A 23,240-nucleotide genomic window follows, 5' to 3' on the forward strand; every position below is an offset into this window, starting at 1 on the left:
TACACTGAGCGCTGTATATATAATGTACTGAGAATACAGGGGGTGTACTCACTCACGCTGAGCGTCGTGTGTATAACATACGGAAAATACAGGGGGTGTACTCATTTGAGCTGAGCGCTGTATGTATAACGTACTGAGAATATAGGGGGGTGTACTCACGCTGAGCGCTGTAGATGTAACGTACTGAGAATACAGGGGGGTGTACTCACTTACGCTGAGTGCTGTATGTATAACGTACGGAGAATACAGGGGGGTGTACTCCCTTACACTGAGCGCTGTATATATAATGTACTGAGAATACAGGGGGGTGTACTCACTTACGCTGCGTGCTGTATGTATAACGTACTGAGAATACAGGGGGGTGTACTCCCTTACACTGAGCGCTGTATATATAATGTACTGAGAATACAGGGGGTGTACTCACTCACGCTGAGCGTCGTGTGTATAACATACGGAAAATACAGGGGGTGTACTCATTTGAGCTGAGCGCTGTATGTATAACGTACTGAGAATATAGGGGGGTGTACTCACTTACGCTGAGCGCTGTAGATGTAACGTACTGAGAATACAGGGGGGTGTACTCACTTACGCTGAGTGCTGTATGTATAACGTACGGAGAATACAGGGGGGTGTACTCCCTTACACTGAGCGCTGTATATATAATGTACTGAGAATACAGGGGGGTGTACTCACTTACGCTGCGTGCTGTATGTATAACGTACTGAGAATACAGGGGGGTGTACTCCCTTACACTGAGCGCTGTATATATAATGTACTGAGAATACAGGGGGTGTACTCACTCACGCTGAGCGTCGTGTGTATAACATACGGAAAATACAGGGGGTGTACTCATTTGAGCTGAGCGCTGTATGTATAACGTACTGAGAATATAGGGGGGTGTACTCACTTACGCTGAGCGCTGTAGATGTAACGTACTGAGAATACAGGGGGGTGTACTCACTTACGCTGAGTGCTGTATGTATAACGTACTGAGAATACAGGGGGTGTACTCACGCTGAGCCCTGTATGTATAACGTACTGAGAATACAGGGGGTGTACTCACTTATGCTGAGCGCTGTAGATGTAACGTACTGAGAATACAGGGGGGTGTACTCACTTACGCTGAGCGCTGTATGTATAACGTACTGAGAATACAGCGGTGTGTACTCACTTATGCTGAGCGCTGTAGATGTAACGTACTGAGAATACAGGGGGGTGTACTCACTTACGCTGAGCGCTGTATGTATAATGTACTGAGAATACAGGGAGGTGTACTCACTTACGCTGAGCGCTGTATATATAATGTACTGAGAATACAGGGGGGTGTACTCACTTACGCTGAGCGCTGCATATATAACGTACTGAGAATACAGGGGGGTGTACTCACGCTGAGCGTCGTGTGTATAACGTACTGAGAATACAGGGGGGTGTACTCACGCTGAGCGTCGTGTGTATAACATACTGAGAATACAGGGGGGTGTACTCTCTTACGCTGAGCGCTGTATGTATAACGTACTGAGAATACAGGGGGGTGTACTCACTTATGCTGAGCGCTGTATGTATAACGTACTGAGAATACAGCGGTGTGTACTCACTTATGCTGAGCGCTGTAGATGTAACGTACTGAAAATACTGGGGTGTGTACTCACTTACACTGAGCGCTGTATATATAATGTACTGAGAATACAGAGGGGTGTACTCACTTACGCTGAGCGCTGTATGTATAACGTACTGAGAATACAGGGGGGTGTACTCACGCTGAGCGTCGTGTGTATAACATACTGAGAATACAGGGGGGTGTACTCACTTACGCTTAACGCTGTATATATAACATACTGAGAATACAGGGGGTGTACTCACTTATGCTGAGCGCTGTAGATGTAACGTACTGAGAATACAGGGGGGTGTACTCACTTATGCTGAGCGCTGTAGATGTAACGTACTGAGAATACTGGGGTGTGTACTCACTTACACTGAGCGCTGTATATATAATGTACTGAGAATACAGGGGGGTGTACTCACTTACGCTGAGCGCTGTATGTATAATGTACTGAGAATACAGGGGGGTGTACTCACTTACACTGAGCGCTGTATATATAATGTACTGAGAATACAGGGGGGTGTACTCACGCTGAGCGTCGTGTGTATAACATACTGAGAATACAGGGGGGTGTACTCACTTACGCTGAACGCTGTATATATAACATACTGAGAATACAGGGGGTGTACTCAATTACGCTGAACGCTGTATATATATATAACATACTGAGAATACAGGGGGTGCACTCACTTACGCTGAGCGCTGTATGTATAATGTACTGAGAATACAGGGGGTGTACTCACGCTGAACGCTGTATATATATATATATAACATACTGAGAATACAGGGGGTGCACTCACTTACGCTGAGCGCTGTATGTATAATGTACTGAGAATACAGGGGGTGTACTCACGTTGAGCGTCATGTATATAATGTACTGAAAATACAGGGGGTGTACTCACTTACGCTGAGCGCTGTATGTATAACGTACTGAGAATACAGGGGGTGTACTCACTTACGCTGAACACAGTATGTATAACGTACTGAGAATACAGGGGGGTGTACTCACTTACGCTGAGTGCTATAGATGTAACGTGCTGAGAATACAGGGGGTGCACTCACTTACGTTGAGCGCTGTATGTATAACATATTGAGAATAGAGGAGGTGTACTAATTTACGCTGATGGGCTGTATGTATAATGTACTGAGAATACAGGGGGGTGTACTCTTTACGCTGAGCACTGTATATATAATGTACTGAGAATACAGGGGGGTGTATTCACTTACGCTGAGCACTGTAGATATAATATACTGAGAATACAGGGGGGTGTACTCACTTACGCTGATCACTTTATATATAACGTACTGAGAATACAGGGGGGTGTAATGACGCTGAGCGCTGTATATCTAACATACTGAGAATACAGGGGGGTGTACTCACTTACGCTGAACACTGTATGTATAACGTACTGAGAATACAGGGGGGTCTATTCACTTACGCTGAACACTGTATGTATAACGTGCTGAGAATACAAGGGGGTGTACTCACTTACGCTGAGTGCTGTAGATGTAACGTGCTGAGAATACAGGGGGTGCACTCACTTACGTTGAGTGCTGTATGTATAACATACTGAGAATAGAGGAGGTGTACTTGTGGCACCCCAGGGGTCTGGTTGCCACAGTGGTAGAAATGCTATGTCTGAGAGCGAGCATGGGTTTTCCTGGTCAGGAGCACATTTGCATGCAACACCTCCTGCCCCAGTCCAGGGAGGGGAGGAACCTGCCCTTTATAAACTGGATCTGGGGCGGGGTTAGAGAGTAGAGTTGAGTCTAGCTCCAGAGGAAGGGACAGAGAAGCAGCAAGGAGCTCTGTAGGAGCCAGGAGCTGAAGGCCAGGGACTGGAAGCTAGCAGAGCTTGTCCTGGCGGAAGACGCAGAGAACCGGACACCGGAGTCCGAGGCTGTGAGGATATTAACATCCAGCAGCAGAAACCACCTGGCAGGGGATTTCAGGTCCTCTGGCCATAGAAAGCCCGGAGGCTCAGTCACACGCAAGGGACCGGCACCGCCATCGAGGAGCGGAAGGAACCAAAGGCCCCAAGTCACCAGCCATAAGGTTGAGCACCACACGGTACACTCAGGGACGTGGGCTACTACACGACTACAGCAAGGTAGCCAGGAAGAGTGCAGTCAGACCGGAAGGCCTACACCTCCACCTGGCCAGGGGGACGCTTGTTCGCTCATAGACTGACCAGGCCTCTAATGTTAGCCAGTACTTCCGGCAGGGTCTCCTTCATTACCAACAGTAAAGACCCCGAACTGCACTGCACGGACTTTGAGTCATTTCTGCTGCGCCTATGCACCACAACCCTCACCATTCACACATGCTGCCCTGAGGCTATACTCCTCCCGTGGGGAGTTATACTACCCTCTGCTGCGCACACATCAGCCTCAGTGGTCTGCCCCGCAGCGGCGGTTCTCAGTGATCGCAATCCACGGGTGGCGTAGTCGGACATCTAAACATTAAAAAAAAACAAGTAAACAGATCCGCCACTGGTTTGACCACCCTGAGCCACGGGACCGGGTCGCCGCCACGGAGACTACAACCCCCAGCATTACATAGAGACCCGGCTCCGGGTATTCCTCTACACACGGCCCAGGGGGCGCGTCATACTAATTTACGCTGAGCGCTGTATGTATAATCTACTGAGAATACAGGGGGGTGTACTCATTTACACTGAGCCCTGTATGTATAAAGTACTGAGAATACAGGGGGGGTGTACTCACTTATGCTGAGCACTGTATATATAATGTACTGAGAATACAGGGGGTGTACTCACTTACGCTGAACACTGTAGATATAATATACTGAGAATACAGGGGGGTGTACTCACTTACGCTGAACACTGTATATATAACGTACTGAAAATACAGGGGGGTGTACTCACTAACGCTGAATGAATACAGGGGGGTGTACTCACTTATGCTGAGTGCTGTATATATAATGTACTGAGAATACAGGGTGGTGTACTCACTAACGCTGAATGAATACAGGGGGTGTACTCACTCACGCTGAGCGCTGTGTGTACTGAGAATACAGGGGGTGTACTCACTTACGCTGAACACTGTATATATAACGTACTGAGAATACAGGGTGGTGTACTCACTTACGCTGAACACTGTATGTATAATGTACTGATAATACAGGGGGGTGTACTCACTTACGCTGAGTGCTGTATATATAATGTACTGAGAATACAGGGTGGTGTACTCACTAACGCTGAATGAATACAGGGGGGTGTACTCACTCACGCTGAGCGTTGTATGTACTGAGCATACAGGGGGGTGTACTCACTTATGCTGAGTGCTGTATATATAATGTACTGATAGTATGTGGGTGTACTCACTCACAAATGTTTCTTTCTCTCTCTGTCTGTTGTCCTGGACATATTGTCATCATGGCGCCATTCTGAGCATGCTCAGTCTATCGAGGCTTCGGACAGAAGGACTCATCCCTGGTTATATTATAGATAAATTCATCATCCTTGTGAGTGTATACATTCATAATAAACATTAATTGACCATAATTATCTCATGTGCAATTCATATCTAATTATAATACTGATAATGACTCACCCCACCATAATAACTATATCAATGTTATCCACGCCGCTCTCGGTGCTCCTGAAGTTACAATGCGCATGCGCCAAAGTTTATGAAACATAGATAGATAGATAGATAAGTCTATCTATCTATCTATCTATCTATCTATCTATCTATCATATCTATCTATCCCATATCTATCTGTCTATCAAAGCAGAAGCTTTATTGTCAAGACCAAATAAAAAATAATTTTTCCAAAGCACATACAGTAGGGAATAGGGATAGGGACTGTAGGAACGATGGATGGGACACATCGATGGTGGGGTCTATGGAAGCCCATGGCATATCATAGTAATCTTTCTCGCAGCATATGGCATGCACTCAAATACTTTGTGGCTATCTCCACCGCGCTCTCTTCTTCCCCCTAGCAGGATATATGTTTTTTTTCCTCTTTCATGCAGCTGAAATCCAGGAAGAAATCAGGGAGTCTCCTGAAGTGAGTGTCCCTCATTGCTGAGTATTTGCTGCAGTGTAGCAGGAAGTGGGACTCATCATCCAGGGCCTCCATGTCGCAGTGTGGACACAGTCTGTCCTCTCTGGGCTTGTAGCTCTGCCTGTGCCGGCCGACCTCAATGGCCAGATTGAGGGCACTGAGTCTATAGTAGCTCAGGATCTGGCGGTCTCTGGGGTCCGGGAGTTTCTCCAGATATGGAGCCAGCCTGTAGTCTCTCTGTAGATTCCAGTACATGTTCAGTTTCTGTGTGCTGATGATATCGTTCCTCCAGTCACTGACATACCTCTCCAGGCCCTTGTCTACCATCTTCATAATTCTGGCTTTTGTCCGGCTACTGTGATTGGTGTTTCAGGTAGGTTGTGCTTGGGTGAGCAGTTCAAGGGGCCTAGTTCATGTGGACCACCTACATGTAGCAGGGCTTTATGATGATGGGAGTCTGGAATGACACTGCCCTCTTCAGAACTACTAGGTGTAGAGGGAATCTGCTCAGCTCAGTGCCCGGCAGGCACTGTTGGAGGTGCTCTAGTGGACCTGGAGAAGGTGCTTACAGAATTCAAGGTGGAATATTTCTGTTGGGCTGGAATCCCACCTTGGTATGTCCAAGGGCCCCATATTTCAGTGCCGTACAGGAGGATTGAGACAATCATGGAATCGAAGATTCTTCACCAGAACCTCACTTGAGGCTGGTAGAGTTTCCTTCAGATGGCATAGAAGGCTTTGCAGGTCTTGTCTTTATCTATCTATCTATCTAGCTAGCTAGTCATTTTTTTATAGCCCTGTTAGCAATTCTATTTGTCTAGAGAGGGGAGTTTTGCTCAGTTTCTCAACATACAAGTCTTGGATTCCAAGAGCAAAACGGAGATGCGAACGGCAGAGGGACAGTCTGAGCTGGGCAGATCTCTCCAAAGCAAACTACAACCACATGCCAAAGGTCTATGTACCAAAAAACTAACACAAATAATGATAACAAAAAAGAAACAATAAACAGATGTAACAGGAAAAATATATTTTTGTACTATTTTAGCCAATAGATAGAAAAATAATCCAAATTGAAAGTCCTCAGTGGTCGATATACCTTTTAATGGCTAAGTGAAGTCTTGCCAGTTTGCTACTTATTGTTTCAGTTAGCCATTAACAGGTATCAACCACTGAGAATTCATTTTTTATTATATTTTCAAAAATATGTAAGAAGTTTCAACCACATAAAAGAAGGATATAAAAAAACCTCTAAAATATAATGCCAATGGGGAAGTAAATGACTTTCTGGCTTTTCGCATGCAGGATGCTACAGAGTTAAATATATGGTGCAGAACTGTAATTCTCTAGGACATGAAGTTCTGAACATGAAGTACTGCAACCCCTGAAGCTGCAAAGCCCTTCTAGTCCAGATCAATCATGGCAGGACTAAGGAGATTTAAATGCATCATTTATACTCAGCTCAACTCTTAGAATACCTTGTAGAATCTATTACATGAAAGGTGTTTAAGCGATTTGTATTTCTGTCACTTTCAGGCACAGACTTTGGAGCCACAATAACTACTCAGAGATATACAGTCTGCATCATAGAGAAGAATAAAAAGATACATAAGACAGCGGCTCTGATCACTGGCCAGCAACGGCGGAACTATGGGTGGTGCAGAGGCAGCAGCTGCACCTGCACCCTGGTACCTGAAGGAACCCAAAAGCCTCTGTGTCACGTAAAAAGCCACAAGTTTTATAAGTGGCATATTTTAGGTGGTGGGTCCAGTTACACATTGGGGTCCAGGATATTCAAGTTACACAAGTTTGGTAATAAAATATACTTAGGTGTAGATTTAGCATTAAGGCTATGTGCCCACGATGCAGAAATGAAGCAGAAAATTTCTGCTTCATTTCTGCAAGTCCTCTCCCGGAAAAACGCGTGCAGAATTCCGCAAGCGTTTATCGCGCATTTTCGACATGCGGAATTGCCTTGCGTTTTTTCATGCATTGAATAAGGCAATTCCGCTTGCGGAAACGCAAAATTAATGAACATGCTGCGGATTTTTGAACGCAGCATAAACGCTGTGGAAAAATCCGCAGCATGGGCATAGAACTTGCGGATTCTCATTGGGGACCATGGGGTGCGGATTACCAAGCGTTCTACAAGCGTTTCCGCTGCGGAAATTCCGCATCAAAAACGCTTGTAATCCGCACCGTGGGCACGCAGCCTGAAAAGATTGACTTTAAGATATTGACAGGTTTGGTAGGATTGTTTGTAACTCGAATTTGTATGTAACGTGAAACAGGAATGGCAAAAAAAACATCGTTGTTAACCTCTCCAGCCAACCAACTGCTCGCTGCGTGCTGGCCGGTCTTCTTTCCACCGTCACGTGCTGCATCTCCAGACTCTCCAGGGTTACTGTCACATCGAGGCCTCATAGGTCATTGCGCGTCATAAGTTCGTGGCCCATGTCTTGACATCACAACATTGCGACCTTACAACATGCAGTGACCTCTGAGGCTTGGGTGCGGCAAGAAGTCCTGGCGTTTAGTGAAGAGTTCGGAGATGTGGCACGTGACAGTAGAAGGAAGAGGACCAGCCGGTGGGCAGAAAAGATATATACCCCAAAAATATACAGAAAAGCAAAAAAGGCGGTTAGATACAATCAGAACCCCTCAAATACGACTTGTAGGACATACCATGAAGCTACATGAATCTCTTGGTTCTCAACTTGAAGAAAGATAATTGTTTTTAATGCTTCAAAAATTAGAAAAAAAATGGCACTCACCACCCATAAAATTCTCTTTATTAGAACATCTGTCACGATTCTGTTGCTGATAACCAGGGAACAGGGGCTCCTTCCCTGTCCCTAATGCTAGGGGCAACCTAGCTATCCCTGCTCCCAGGTTATTTCTGATGGTGAAGACGCTGGGGACATGTGCCTCTTTGAGCTCCAGAATAAGCCCCCTCCCCCATCCAGGGAAGTGGGGAGGAATAATGTATGTAAATACACAAACCGGACAAAAAAAGATGTACAGGGATAACTGAAAATGCCAATTATACAAATATGCACCCACAGACAACAGAGGGAAACACCTCAGAGATTAGGTCGGTAAACTAAATAGGAGAGGATGGGGACTATACACACAGCCGAAACACCAAACAACAGGCACAGAACAATTCTCCAAAATGTCTCTACCAAACACTCCTCACCAGGCAGTACAAGACTTAACGCTGGCAATCCAGATTCCTAGAGGAGAGTATAAATAGCAGAGGGGAGTGGCCAATACTGAAAAGCTGAGATCATCCAAGCTGGGAAGCTTCAGAGACTCCAAGCTGAACAAATTAACCCCTGCACTGCAAGTACTTCTAATCAGTGTATGAGCTTGTGTAATCAGATGCTGCGGTCTTCTGGCTCTTCTCTGTCGCAGTGTCGTGATAACATAATTAAAATAATTTTAAGCCGGAAGCGGGTTGCGCTGTAGACAACGGCTATTTCGCATATAACAATGCTTCTACAGGTCCCACATAGAAGCATGTTATACCCAAAACGGCCATCATCCACAGCGTAACCTGCTTCCTCCTTAAAATATATAATAACCTTGGGAGTCCAACAGCTGGGACCCCCTTTGAAACAAGTATGGGCTCAAAGTCCCCTGTGTTTATATATATATATAGTGTATATATATATATATATTTATTTAAATATAGAAGTCATAGATAGGAAAAAGAAGTAGTGGACATGCTCACTAATGCTTCATGCACATAGGGGACTTAGGGCTCAGCAGTCAGACTCCAAGTGATTATACAACTGTCACCTGTCATGTGGATAGGATATAGTACCGTTTATAGAACATGCTTAGGATAGGTCATCAATATTAGATCATAAGGGGCCAACACCCGGCTGTCCGAAAATCAGTGCAAAGAGAGGAACACAGCAGCTCTGGCACTGATTAGTGTCTGCTCCTGGGTGCTGCAGATCAGATCCTATTAATTCAAGAAGAGCTGATCTGCAGTGCAGTGGCCATTATGCAGTGATAGAGCTGTGGTATTCCTCTCCGTACACAGTTTACAACCACCTGCCATTATGATATTATTAGGACATCAATGTCAAAGTGGTGGAAATCCCCTTTAAATATGCATTTAGGCTGGATAGACAAGGCCATACCATGGCCACATACTAGGATCTGTATAACACCCACTACTCCCCGACATTCCATAAATCTATTGAACTAACCCATAAGAATAAGACCATGGAGATCAGAATGCTGCAAAATCTTAATAGGTGCACACGATCAACCAAGTAAGGAGAATGATAAACTTGCAAATAACCTGTACTGACTTTGAAGACACAATCCAACTTAAAGATAACCTGACAGCTGATGCATGCTGAGTGATCCGTGGGCAGCAGGAATCAGACAACTGCTCTTTCAGCCAAGTATGTTTTATGCTGAAATGCTGTGGCATTTCTGAAAAAAATATACATTTAAAAGCTGGTCATGGACTAGTCCAAGAGGTAGGTCCCCGGCAGCTTGTCCCTGCCTCGCTCCTTGTGACTGATAGGTCTTTCCCTACACAGACATATGGAGACCTGTCAGTCAAGCGGATGTCGAGAAGCCAGCAGGGACCAGCCTTTTGGACCAGTCACCCAAGTGGTTTGGTTTTCGTCCTGCAGTGGCATACCGCCAATGGCGGCAGACCGAGTGACCACTATGGGGCCCGTGAGTCAGGAGGCCTGGTCCCAGCACCGGGCTCAACCCCAATCCTGGATGCTGATACAGTTGGAAATAATGATGGGAGAAGGAGCCATTGTAACGGGTCTGGGAGGCGGAACCTCTGAGCAAGTGAAGACGGGCAGGTAGTCTCAGCAAATGACAGGGACAGTCTCTGGGTAGAAGGGCAGGTAGTCACGGCAAGTGACAGGGACAGTCTCTGGGTAGAAGGGCAGGTAGTCACGGCAAGTGACAGGGACAGTCTCTGGGTAGAAGGACGGGTACTCACGGCAAGTGACAGGGACAGTCTCTGGGTAGAAGGACAGCAGGCAGGTGGCTGGTGAGCGCTCCCAGGTGAGCGGGCGAGAGTCTTTGGACAGGCAGGTGGTCACGGCAAGTGACGGCAGAGCCTCCAGGTAGGCTAGCAGGCAGGTAGCAGGTGAGTGCTCCCAGGTGAGCAGGCAAGAGTCTCTGGACAGGCAGGTGGTCACGGCAAGTGACGGCGGAGCCTCCAGGTAGGCTAGCAGGCAGGTAGCAGGTGAGCGCTCCCAGGTGAGCAGGCAAGAGTCTCTGGACAGGCAGGTGGTCGCGGCAAGTGATGGCGGAGCCTCCAGGTAGGCTAGCAGGCAGGTAGCAGGTGAGCGCTCCCAGGTGAGCAGGCAAGAGTCTCTGGACAGGCAGGTGGTCACGGCAAGTGACGGCGGAGCCTCCAGGTAGGCTAGCAGGCAGGTAGCAGGAGAGCGCTCCCAGGTGAGCGGGCAGGCTGGTCCATAGACAGACTGACAGGTGTCGGAAGGCAGACCGTCGGACCGCAGGCTTGCAAGCAGGTAAACGGATATCAGGCAGGTATCAAGCAGAGTGAAGGCTTTGCAACAACATTGCTCGGGCACCTCCATTTTGGAGGAGGTGCCTTATATATGGTGAGGTCCTCCGGCCATTGGCCGGGGACTCCTTAGGACGGCGCGCACGGCCCCTTTAAGAGAGGGGGAGCGCGCGCGCGCGCGCCCTAAGCACAGTGGCCGGGAAGCAGCACGCGCTGCCAGCAGAGCGGGAGGAGGACGCCAGGCACGGAGCGGAGAGGTGAGGGGAACAGCGTCCCTGCCTAGCAGGAGGCAGGGACGCCGACGCTACAGTACCCCCCCCATTAGGCCCCCCCTTTTTTAGGCCAGACAGAAATTTATCAAGGATGAGAGGGGCATGGATGTTCTCCCGGGGCTCCCAAGTTCTCTCCTCAGGACCAAACCCCTTCCAATCTACCAGAAACAAGGTTTTTCCTCTTACCCTTTTGGTGGCCAGAATGTTCTCTACCTTAAACTCGTTTTCAGCGGAAACTGGAGCAGGAGGCGTACCTGTAGACTTGGAAAAAGAGTTAAGTACCACGGGTTTGAGGAGAGATACATGGAAGGAGTTAGGGATCTGCAAGTTGGCCAGGAGTTTCAATTTATAGGCCACTGGGTTGATTTGTTTGATAACTTCCAGTGGGCCGATGAACCGAGGCCCTAACTTGTAGGAAGGAATCTTGAGCCGGACATACTTGGACGAGAGCCAGACTTTATCTCCAGGACGGAATTGTGGAGGATCCAGGCGTTTCTTGTCAGCGTGTTTTTTCATCCGCTCGGACGACAGAAGGAGTGCGGATCGGGTACTCTCCCAAATGGAGGAAAATTTGCTAACGAGAGATTCCGCAGCCGGATTGTCCACCGAGGTGGAGACGGGAAATGGGATCCGAGGATGCTGACCGAAGACTACAAAAAACGGGGACTTGGAGGAAGATTCGCTCTCGTGATTATTGTAAGAGAATTCGGCCCATGGTAGGAGATCCACCCAGTCTGAATGGTGGGCATTAACAAAGTGCCGGAGGTAACTGGTCAGGATCTGATTGATCCGCTCCACTTGACCAATGGACTGTGGGTGGTATGCGGAGGAGAAGTCCAGGGTGACGTCTAGCAGCTTGCATGTGGCTCTCCAGAAGCGTGAGGTGAACTGGACCCCACGATCCGACACGATGTGGAGGGGCAGGCCATGGAGACGGAAGATGTGGCGGATAAAGTCTTTAGCCAGCTCGGGTGCAGACGGGAGGCCTGGCAGGGGAATGAAATGAGCCATTTTGGAAAAGCGGTCAGCGACCACCCAAATGACCGTACAACCGGCAGAGACAGGGAGATCTGTTATGAAGTCCATAGCTATATGCTGCCAGGGGGCAGCAGGTACTGGAAGAGGAAGGAGGCGACCGCCTGGCAGGTGTCTCGGAACCTTGTTGCGGGCACAGGACACACAGGCAGAAACAAAGTCTATTACGTCCTTGTGCAGGGTAGGCCACCAGTAGTGCCGGGTGATAAGCTGGAGGGTCTTTTTCTGACCGGCGTGGCCAGCAAGCTTAGACGAGTGACCCCAGTGTAGGATCTTCTCCGATCAGGTACCGTTACGAACGTCTTACCGGGAGGGAGACGATTTAGACTCACGGGGGCCACCTGCATTATTCTGGCGGGATCGATGAGGTGTTTAGGTTCCTCCTCAAGATCAGACACCAGGAAGGATCGGGACAAGGCATCAGCTTTGATGTTTTTGTCAGCCGGGCGAAAATGAAGAACAAAATCAAAGCGAGGAAAAAACAAGGACCACCGGGCTTGGCGCGGGTTAAGTCTCTGGGCACTCTGGAGGTAAGCCAAGTTCTTGTGGTCCGTGTAAATTATTACCGGGTGAAGAGCCCCCTCGAGCAGGTAACGCCACTCCTCCAATGCCAGCTTAATGGCCAATAACTCTCGGTCTCCTATAGAATAGTTGCGCTCGGAAGAGGAGAAGAGTTTGGAGAAGAAGCCGCAAGTTACCATTCTCCCGGAAGACGATTTTTGGGTAAGTACCGCTCCGGCTCCGGAAGAGGAGAAGAGGAGGCGTCAACTTCCAGGAAGAATTGCTTGTTGCCGTCCGGGCGATGCAGCACCGGGGCGGAAGAGAAAGCCTGTTTTAAGGAAAGAAAGGCTTCCTCTGCTTCGGGCGGCCATTCTCTGGGATTAGTGCCCTTACGGGTGAGCGCAGAGATAGGGGCAGTCCGGGAAGAGAAGTGCGGTATGAAGAGACGGTAGTAGTTGGCGAAGCCCAGGAACCGCTGAATAGCCTTCAACCCCTCTGGTCGAGGCCACTTCTCGATGGCAGACAGTTTCTCAGGATCCATTCGAAGGCCGGTCTGAGAAATTATGTAGCCCAAAAACGGAAGCGAGGTCTGCTCAAAGAGGCACTTCTCATATTTGGCGTAGAGGTGGTTCTGCCTGAGCCTGAGCAGAACCTGACGAACATCCCTCCGGTGTGTGGGGAAATCCGGAGAGAAGACCAAGATGTCGTCCAGGTACACCACTACGCAGGAGTAGAGAAGGTCCCGGAAGATGTCATTGACCAACTCTTGAAAGACGGCAGGAGCGTTACAGAGACCGAAGGGCATTACCAGGTATTCATAGTGGCCGTCCCGGGTGTTGAATGCCGTCTTCCATTCATCCCCTTGACGGATACGGACCAGGTTATACGCCCCACGGAGGTCCAGCTTGGTGAAGATTCTAGCCCCCCTCAGACGGTCAAATAATTCCGGAATGAGCGGAAGGGGGTATTTATTCTTCACCGTGATCTGGTTAAGGCCTCTATAGTCTATACAGGGACAGAGTGAGCCGTCCTTCTTTTTGACGAAGAAGAAGCCTGCTTCCGCCGGGGAAGTAGATTTCCGGATGAACCCCCGGGCCAGGTTCTCCTCAATATATTCTGACATGGATCGGGTCTCAGCAGCGGACAAAGGGTAAATGCGCCCACGGGGAGGAGTAGCGCCGGGCATCAGGTCGATTGGGCAGTCGTATGGTCTATGAGGGGGTAATGTCTCTGCCTCCTTTTTATTAAAGACGTCCGCATACGACCAATAAGGAGCCGGAAGACCAGGTAGATTGGCTGGAGTAGGAGAAGGACGGACAGGATGGACGGGAACTAAACAAGTCTTATGGCAGTCCTGTCCCCAGCGAAGGACTTCTCCGGTCTGCCAATCAAGCACGGGTGCATGTCTCTGAAGCCAAGGTAGGCCTAGAAAGAGGGCGTGAGAGAGTCCAGGCAGAACATGAAAGAAGATGCTCTCAGAGTGCAGCATTCCCACCTGCAGGGTTATGGATTCGGTGATGAGTTGGATGGGATGTGGTAAGAGGCCCCCATCCACGGCAGCGACAGATAAGGGTACAGCTAGAGGTTTGGTGGGAATGCGGTATTTCTCTACCAGAGACTGAGAAATGAGATTTCCGGCAGCTCCAGAGTCAAGTTGGGCTAGTTCAAAATAACGGTTCTCCCCGCAGATGATAGAGACCGACAGTAACAGAGATGGAGAGGGTTTACTCTTGTCTAGGACGACCTCTATGACCGATCCTAGACACAGGCGTTTCCCGACCTCTCCGGGCAGGAACGGATCAGGTGCTCCTTACTGCCACAGTAGAAGCAGCTCCCCTCGGCACGGCGTAACTCTTGACGGGTTTTGACCATCTTGGTCTGGTCGACCTGCATAGGCTCGGGTGAGTGTGCCTGGGGAGTAGCGGGAGAAGTGACAGATTTCTGAAAGGTAGGGGCTAGACGTGGAAACCTCCTCTCACGGGTGACCTCTTTGGCGCGTTCCTGGAACCGGATGTCAATCCGGGTGGCAAGAGTTATTAAGTCGTCGAGTGTGGTAGGTATGTCCCGACCGGCGAGTTCATCTTTAATATGGCCGGACAGACCCTCCCAAAAAACAGACACCAGGGCGTCGTTATCCCAGGCCAGCTCCGAAGCAAGGGTACGGAACCGTATGGCATTTTGGCCCACGGTGAGATTTCCTTGATGGAGGCGTAGCAGAGATGATGCGGATGAGGTCTTCCGTCCGGGTTCGTCGAAGACTTTCCGGAAAGCCGTGAGAAAGGCTGGCAGGTTGGACACCAGGGGGTCTCCTCTCTCCCATAGAGGATTTAGCCAAGCCAGTGCCTCCCCCGTGAGATGGGACATGATGAAGGCTACTTTGGCCCGCTCGGAGATAAACTGGTGGGACAGGAGTTCAAAGTGCAGGGTGCACTGGTTTATGAAGCCCAGAGCTTGAGCGGGGTCGCCTCCGAAGCGAGGAGGTGCAGAAAGCCGGGGTCCGGGGCAGGATGCCATGGTATTGGTGGGCAGCGGCGCTGCCAGGCTGCTAGTCATGACACTAGCGGTGGTTGCTGGTGGAGCAGTCAGAGTGTCCAGGCGAGAGTTGACATTCCGCAGATGACTCAGGATGGACTCCTGTTGGGACCTCTGACGGGACAGTTCATGACATAGGTCCGAGAGCGAGGGAGCTTGGGAGCCACCGGGTTCCATGGCCCGAGCAAACTAACGGGTCTGGGAGGCGGAACCTCTGAGCAACTATACAAGGGGGCGGTCCTTGTAAGGAAGCGGATGGCTCCCAGGGAAGACGGGCAGGTAGTCTCGGCAAGTGACAGGGACAGTCTCTGGGTAGAAGGGCAGGTAGTCACGGCAAGTGACAGGGACAGTCTCTGGGTAGAAGGGCAGGTAGTCACGGCAAGTGACAGGGACAGTCTCTGGGTAGAAGGGCAGGTACTCACGGCAAGTGACAGGGACAGTCTCTGGGTAGAAGGACAGCAGGCAGGTGGCTGGTGAGCGCTCCCAGGTGAGCGGGCGAGAGTCTTTGGACAGGCAGGTGGTCACGGCAAGTGACGGCGGAGCCTCCAGGTAGGCTAGCAGGCAAGTAGCAGGTGAGCGCTCCCAGGTGAGCAGGCAAGAGTCTCTGGAAAGGCAGGTGGTCACGGCAAGTGACGGCGGAGCCTCCAGGTAGGCTAGCAGGCAGGTAGCAGGTGAGCGCTCCCAGGTGAGCAGGCAAGAGTCTCTGGACAGGCAGGTGGTCACGGCAAGTGACGGCGGAGCCTCCAGGTAGGCTAGCAGGCAGGTAGCGGGAGAGCGCTCCCAGGTGAGCGGGCAGGCTGGTCCATAGACAGACTGACAGGTGTCGGAAGGCAGACCGTCGGACCGCAGGCTTGCAAGCAGGTAAACGGATATCAGGCAGGTATCAAGCAGGAATCAAACAGGTGACTGGCAGGTAACTAGTAACGGGACCTGAGGGCTGAAGCAGAGTGAAGGCTTTGCAACAACATTGCTCGGGCACCTCCATTTTGGAGGAGGTGCCTTATATATGGTGAGGTCCTCCGGCCATTGGCCGGGGACACCTTAGGACGGCGCGCGCGGCCCCTTTAAGAGAGGGGGAGCGCGCGCGCGCCCTAAGCACAGTGGCCGGGAAGCAGCGCGCGCTGCCAGCAGAGCGAGAGGACGACGCCGGGCACGGAGTGGAGAGGTGAGGGGAACAGCGTCCCTGCCTAGCAGGAGGCAGGGACGCCGACGCTACAGCCATGAGCTGACACTACCTCTCCCATCATTACCCCTCTGCATATGAGCTCTGTGATGTCTCAGTGCCGAGGGCACGATGACGTCACTACAGCGGGCCCTCTATGCCGAGCAGTACAGAAGGTCAGAAGACGCGCTGCAGAGACCGGAGGTGCAGGGGAATGGGCAGAGGTGAGTATTTGTTTATTTATTTTTAATGTGGGGCCCATTATACTATATGAAGGACTATATGGGACCCATAATATTGTATGAAAGACTACATGGGACACATAATAATGTATGGAGGACTATATGGGGCTCATAATACTGTATGGAGGACTATTTGGGACCCATAATACTGTATGAAGGACTAAATACTGTATGGAGGACTATATTGGACCCATAATACTGTATGGAGGATTATATGGGGCCAATAATACTGTATGGAAGACTATATGGGACCCATGCTAATGTATGGAGGACTACATGGGGTCCAAAATACTGTAGGGAGGACTATATGTGGCCGATAATACTGTCAGGTGGACTATATAGGGCCCATAATACTGTATGGAGGACTATATAGGGCCCATAATACTGTATGGAGGGCTATGTGGGGCCCATTATACTGTTTTCAGGACTATATGGGGGCGAATATACTGTTTGCAGTTCTATTTGGGGGGGGCATTATACTGTTTGTAGGTATATGTGGGGGGCCATTACACTGTATGCAGGTCTATGTGGCGAGGCATTATACTGTATGTAGGACTAAAGTGGGGCCATTATACTGTTTGCAGGTCTATGTGGGGGGCATTATGCTGTTTGGAGGGCTATGTGGGGGCCATTATACTGTATGCAAGCAATTATACTGTGTGAAGGTTTTTGTGAGGTCCATCATACTGTATAGAGGGCTGTGTAGGGGAGAGTATGCTGTTTGGAGGGCTGTGTGGAGGCCATTACACTGTTTGGAGGGCTAGTGGGGGCCATTATACAGTGTGTATGATTGTGTTTTTGGCCATCATACTGAGTGGAGGGGTGTGGGGACCATTATACTGTATGGAGGGCTGTGTGGCAATCACAGTTGGGGCATCATACTGTGTTGGGGTCACCATATTTTGCCCAGGGATAGTTGAGGGGGAAGGGGGTACAGTAGGGCCATCATACCGTATGTGTGTGGAGGATACTGTGGAAGAATTCACTGTGGGAGTATCATACTGTGTTTCAAGGGGACACTATAGTTGGAATCAATTATGGAGGCAATGAAAGGGCAATCTAGAGGCTTCAATAGAAGGAAAACTACTTTGCAAGGGATGCAAAGTTGTGAGATATGCTCTTTGCGACCCCGCCGGATATTAAGTTGTTTTTTTTTTTTTAATTGGGGAGGAGGGTCCAACAAGAGCTTTGCAGTGATTCAGAATAAAGCATACCTGACTGAAAAAATAGAGCCTGACACATGCTGGATGGCGTTTGGGCGGCATGTATCAGCTGTCAGATGGTTCCCTTTAAACCAATAATTCAGGATACCAGCGTAACTCTACATATTATGCTCCACTGTTACCTATATACTTGTTAACGCCGGCTTCAGGGGCGACATTTGACAGCACGATTATTCCTTTTGCTAGGTCGCTGGCTGCCGCGTCAAGTTCAATTAAGAAATGGGGGCCTATTTTGCGATCTGCATAGTTTGCAATATAGATGGAGTATCTTCCGGTGCCCTGCAGGGAAAAACAGAAAAGAGGTTAATAAAATTTTAGCTGCCTTCAAACCTGTCACTTATATAATTTATGCATCAAGTAAAAAAAAATCTAAATTTGTCAGAATAAGTGCAAAAAATTAGCATATAATGTAAGGTAGAGGGAATGTAGGTATCTAAAATGCGCACTGCTGGGGCATGGAGTTAATATTAATGCTAAGTAGATGTAATAATGCAAGAAATGTGTCATTAACGTCTGGCAGACATGCAGGGCAAAATAACTGTCTACTCTATGTTGCCTTATCTGAAGGCAGCATCATGTGGAGGGGGAATCACTGACATCAGGGATATATAGTTTTTATTCAGCAACTTCATGTAAGAAGCTACATAAATACTGCCAGGACACATAGAGATAGCCTGAGAGTCCGGCTTCCTCCGCCCATGCAGAACCCTTGTGAGTCCTTGCTTTCTGCAATAAACCAATTAAATAAGAATTATATAAACAGCTCAACACAACTAACAAAAGAAGTGGTCTCTAAAAACTCAGCACAAAATGTCACTTATATTGACTACTGCAGTCTCAGAATTATTCAGCCCTTCATGACAAGTGTCTTTAGTACTTAAGTCAAGCACTTCTGGCTGTTATGACTTGCTGTAAATGTGATGCATACGACACCAGCTTCTAGCAGTGTTGCTGAGGAATCTTAGCCCATTCCTCATAGACAAAGGCCTCAAGGTCACTAAAATTTTGGCGTTTGAAACAATCAACTTCTTCAAATCCCATCAAACATTTTCTATGGTATTCAAATCAATCCAGGTGACTGATGGCCACTCCAAAATCTTCCAGGACTTCTTCTGATTCCAAGCCTTGGTGGACTTTGAGGTAAGCTTTAGATGACTGACCTGTTGGAAGGTCCAATTATGCCCAAGCTTTAGGTTTCTCACAGAAGACATGATTTCTCCAAGTATTTCCTTATCAACGAGCTATTTCCATGGTTCACTGCAGGCATCACTGAGTCACTGCTATTCTTCATGGTAGGCACCACCATGCTTCACTGTGGGTATCACCGAGCCACTGTCATGTTTCAATGTAGGCCTCATCAAGCTTACCACCATGCTACAATGTAGGCATCACCAAATCACTGCCATGGTTCACTGTGGGGATCACTGAGCCACCGCCATGCCTCAATGTAGGCATCTCCAAGTCAATATCATGTTTGAATGTGGGCATCACTGAACCAGTGCCTTGCTTCACTGTAGGCATCACTGAGTCACTGCCACGTTTCATTGTAGTCATCTCGAGCTACCGCCATATTTCAATACAGGCATCACCAAGCTACCACCATACTTCACTGTAGGCATCACAAGGCTCCGTGATCCTTCACTGTACCCATCAAAGAGCCACTGCCATGCTTCTCTGTAAGCATCACTGAGGCTCTGTGATGCTTCACTGTAGACATCAAAGAGCCACAGCCATGCTTCACTATAGGCATCACTGAGGCTCTGCAATGGTTCACTGTAGACATCAAAGAGCCACAGCAATGCTTCACTGTAAGCATCACCGATCCACCATCACGCTTCAATCTAGGCATCACTGAGTCACTGCCATGTTTCACTGTAGTGATCTTGAGCTACCACCATACTTCACTGAAGGCATCACCAAGACTCTGTGATGCTTCACTGTAGCCATCAAAGAGACACAGCCATGCTTCACTGTAGGCATCTATGAGCCACCGCCATACTTCACTGCAAGCATCATTGACCCTCCACTATGCTTTACTGTAGGCATCACTGAACCACCACCATGCTTCACTATAGCTATCATAGAGAATCTATCATGCTTCACTGTATACACACTGTTTTTTCAGTATATGCTTCATGCACATCACTCTAGCTAGTATATAACTAGTAACTAATAACTAATTCTAAATAGTGTGCCCTCTAGTGTGGAGGTTCATACAGCACATGTTTCACTCAACCTGCCCAGTCATAAAAGACAGGGCCATTGTAGTAGTCATGATGGAATTAAGTTTATAACTAGGGTTTATTATTTCTATATGATACTTTTACTTGTACTGTGTATATCAGAAAATGGTGAGTTAGAAAAGCACATTTATCCGTAGTTGATGACTTTGCTGAGAGCTTAGACAAGTGTCTACAGACGCTACGCATTGCTTGGAATATTTGAATAAAATATCACATTGAAAGAAACAATTTCCTTTGAGCACACACTTATAACAGCTCGTAGTGGCAACCATGTCATTTAAGAAAAGTGTGTGGTGTAATGTATATACCATATGCCTAAAGGAGCAGTAAACTGCAGTCAGTGATTTGTAGAAGAGGATTTTATAACATGATAGCTGAGGACCGTGCTTGGAAAATACAGCACAATTTACTAGAATAATTTGCATTGGCTGCAAAGGATATTTTTGGGGTTTATTGCCAGAGTAGACACTGACAGTAGCCCGCAGCACTCTTCCTTCAGAGAGACGCAAAGTCCAAAAAGCAAGGACCCACACTTGGTGGCAATTCAAATGCAAAGATGATAGACAGTGTCCAAAGCAGGTGATAGCACATTAAAAAAAATAAGTTATTCTGACAAATACAAAAATAGTGACGTTTCGACCTATCACAGGTATTTGTCAAGCGTACATATAAACCACACACCAGGTTTAAATACACAGCACAAAGGATCCCACCAATCAGTATATAACACCCCTTGTGTCATCATACAAAATGTATAAAAACACAGAAATACACACAATATTGAATAAACAATCACACATCTTGTATAATAATATCTTCATTTAAAAACTCAAAAAAAAATTTGGGTGAAGTAGCAATGACGTGTTGTCAGTCACTACTAAAGTCACCACTACTGCCAGTGATTGGCTGCAGAGGTCACATGCTGTGTCAGCATGGTATAGCTAGAGGTGGATAAACTCAGACTCGCAGGGAGGCTACGGCACAGAAGTGACAGGGAGTTGGTGAGTTCAGTATTACTCCTTTTATTTTTTTAGATCATTGCAAGTTTTTTAGTAAAGCAATAGATGGGACAAAAAATCCCTTTAATAGCGGAAGGTTCCACGTTTAGACAAGTCATTTTCTATCCATAAAAAGGATAAAAAAGTGCCCTATTTTTCCAGACTGTCCGGGAATTTCTGAAAAGTTGTCTACCCTGGATGGCAATGTAAGAAAAAATGGACTTGCTAACATTTTAACCCCCAAGAATTGATCATTCGGGTAAAGTTTTAAGACATAATGTTATTATCTTCTCATCAAAAGATCTTATTAATGAAAAACTATTGGCCAAAGTGAAGATGCCAATTAATCCATATCTGTCATTAATCCATATCTGCCATCAAATGACTATTCAGCATAAGTTGTGTGTTTCTGTGTACATGACAGGCTGCACAACACTGACATGCAAGGGATTCCTGCTCTCCTCTACTGAGCAGGGTATCAGTGAATCCAGCTCTGCAGTGAGATAAACAGTTTCTAGAACTAGCAGCAGTCCGCTTATCCGGAGCCTTTACCCGCTACCTGTCTCCGCCAGCCAGTATACACTCCAGCCCGACGGTCTGCCTACGGTCCAACCCGCCAGTCTGTCTATGGGCTTGACCAGTCTGCATACCCGGAGAACTTACCGGTAACCTGTGGTTCCTACCAGCCTGCCTACCTGGAGGCTCCTGCCTGTTACCTGTCGTGCCTACCAGTCTGCCTACCTGGAGGCTCCTGCCTGTTACCTGTCGTGCCTACCAGTCTGCCTACCTGGAGGCTCCTGCCTGTTACCTGCTGTGCTTACCAGTCTGCCTACTTGGAGGCTCCTGCTTGTTACCTGCCGTGCCTACCAGTCTGCCTACCTGGAGGCTCCTGCCTGTTACCTGCCGTGCCTACCAGTCTGCCTATCTGGAGGCTCCTGCCTGTTACCTGCCGTGCCTACCAGTCTGCCTACCTGGAGGCTCCTGCCAGTTACCCATGGTGTCCGCCAGTCCGTCTACCCGGACCACCTGTCAGCCTGCCTGCCGTGCTCATCTGCTGTACCGGTCAGTCCCTGCCATCTGACCCGTGGGAGTCACCTGCTCTCATACAAGGTCGGTCACAGAGTGGCACCTGGTCCCTCTGCTCGGTCCTTCCCTGGTTCACGGAGTCGATTGAGCCGCCGTGCGACCTTGGTCGGTCCGTGTTGATACTTAGTCACGCCCCTCTGGTCCCTCCTTGCACCGCAGCACAGAAGTTCCACCACCCGGATCCGTAACACTATGGATGACTATATGGGTGCATTTTCTTTATGGAAGACTATGGGGGTGCATTATACTTTATGGATGACTATGGGGGTGTATTACACTTTATGGATGACAATAGGTGTGAATTATACTTTATGGATGACTATGGGGAGTGCAATATACTGTATGGATGACTATGAGGTCATTATAGTACATGGATGTGACTCGCCCCCTGGGCCCCCCTCGCTCTCTCTCCCTTCCAGGACCTTGCGCAGCGTCGGTGCGTGGGGCAGGGCTTCGGGTCTCGCGTGCTTTCAGCGTCCACGCCCCTCTTCTTCCCGCGCGGCGTCCTGAAGATGGCGTCAGACGGCGGGAAAACGACTTCGGATGGCGGGAAAACAGCTGAAGATGGCGGGAACCGACTGAAGATGGCGGGAACCGACTGAAGATGGCGGGAAAACGGCTCCGGATGGCGGGAACCTTCACCACGGCAGGTATGACAGTCTTTTGAAGGCACGCAGTACCCGGTGGTTGCGGGCACGAAATCCTGCCGACTACGCCAAAGCTGACTCGCCCCCTGGGCCGTGGGGCACTCGGATCCGGGCAATAGGGGAACGATGGGGGTAGTAGTGGCTG

General features: G+C 48.6%; 1 protein-coding gene across 4 annotated transcripts in view; it reads right to left on the reverse strand.

The window, feature by feature from the left end:
• Positions 1-23,240, reverse strand: part of CRTAC1 (cartilage acidic protein 1) — a 751,919-nt gene that overhangs the window by 321,524 nt on the left and 407,155 nt on the right. For all 4 annotated transcript variants that reach the window (XM_073684992.1, XM_073684991.1, XM_073684993.1 and 1 more), the window contains exon 5: positions 18,244-18,400. In XM_073684992.1, the coding sequence (XP_073541093.1) occupies positions 18,244-18,400 (157 nt within the window). The remainder of the gene's footprint in view (positions 1-18,243; positions 18,401-23,240) is intronic.

Source organism: Phyllobates terribilis, unplaced genomic scaffold, assembly GCF_046119375.1.
Source record: "Phyllobates terribilis strain yellow unplaced genomic scaffold, ASM4611937v1 Scaffold_5__5_contigs__length_657084704, whole genome shotgun sequence".
NCBI lineage: Eukaryota > Metazoa > Chordata > Amphibia > Anura > Dendrobatidae > Phyllobates > Phyllobates terribilis.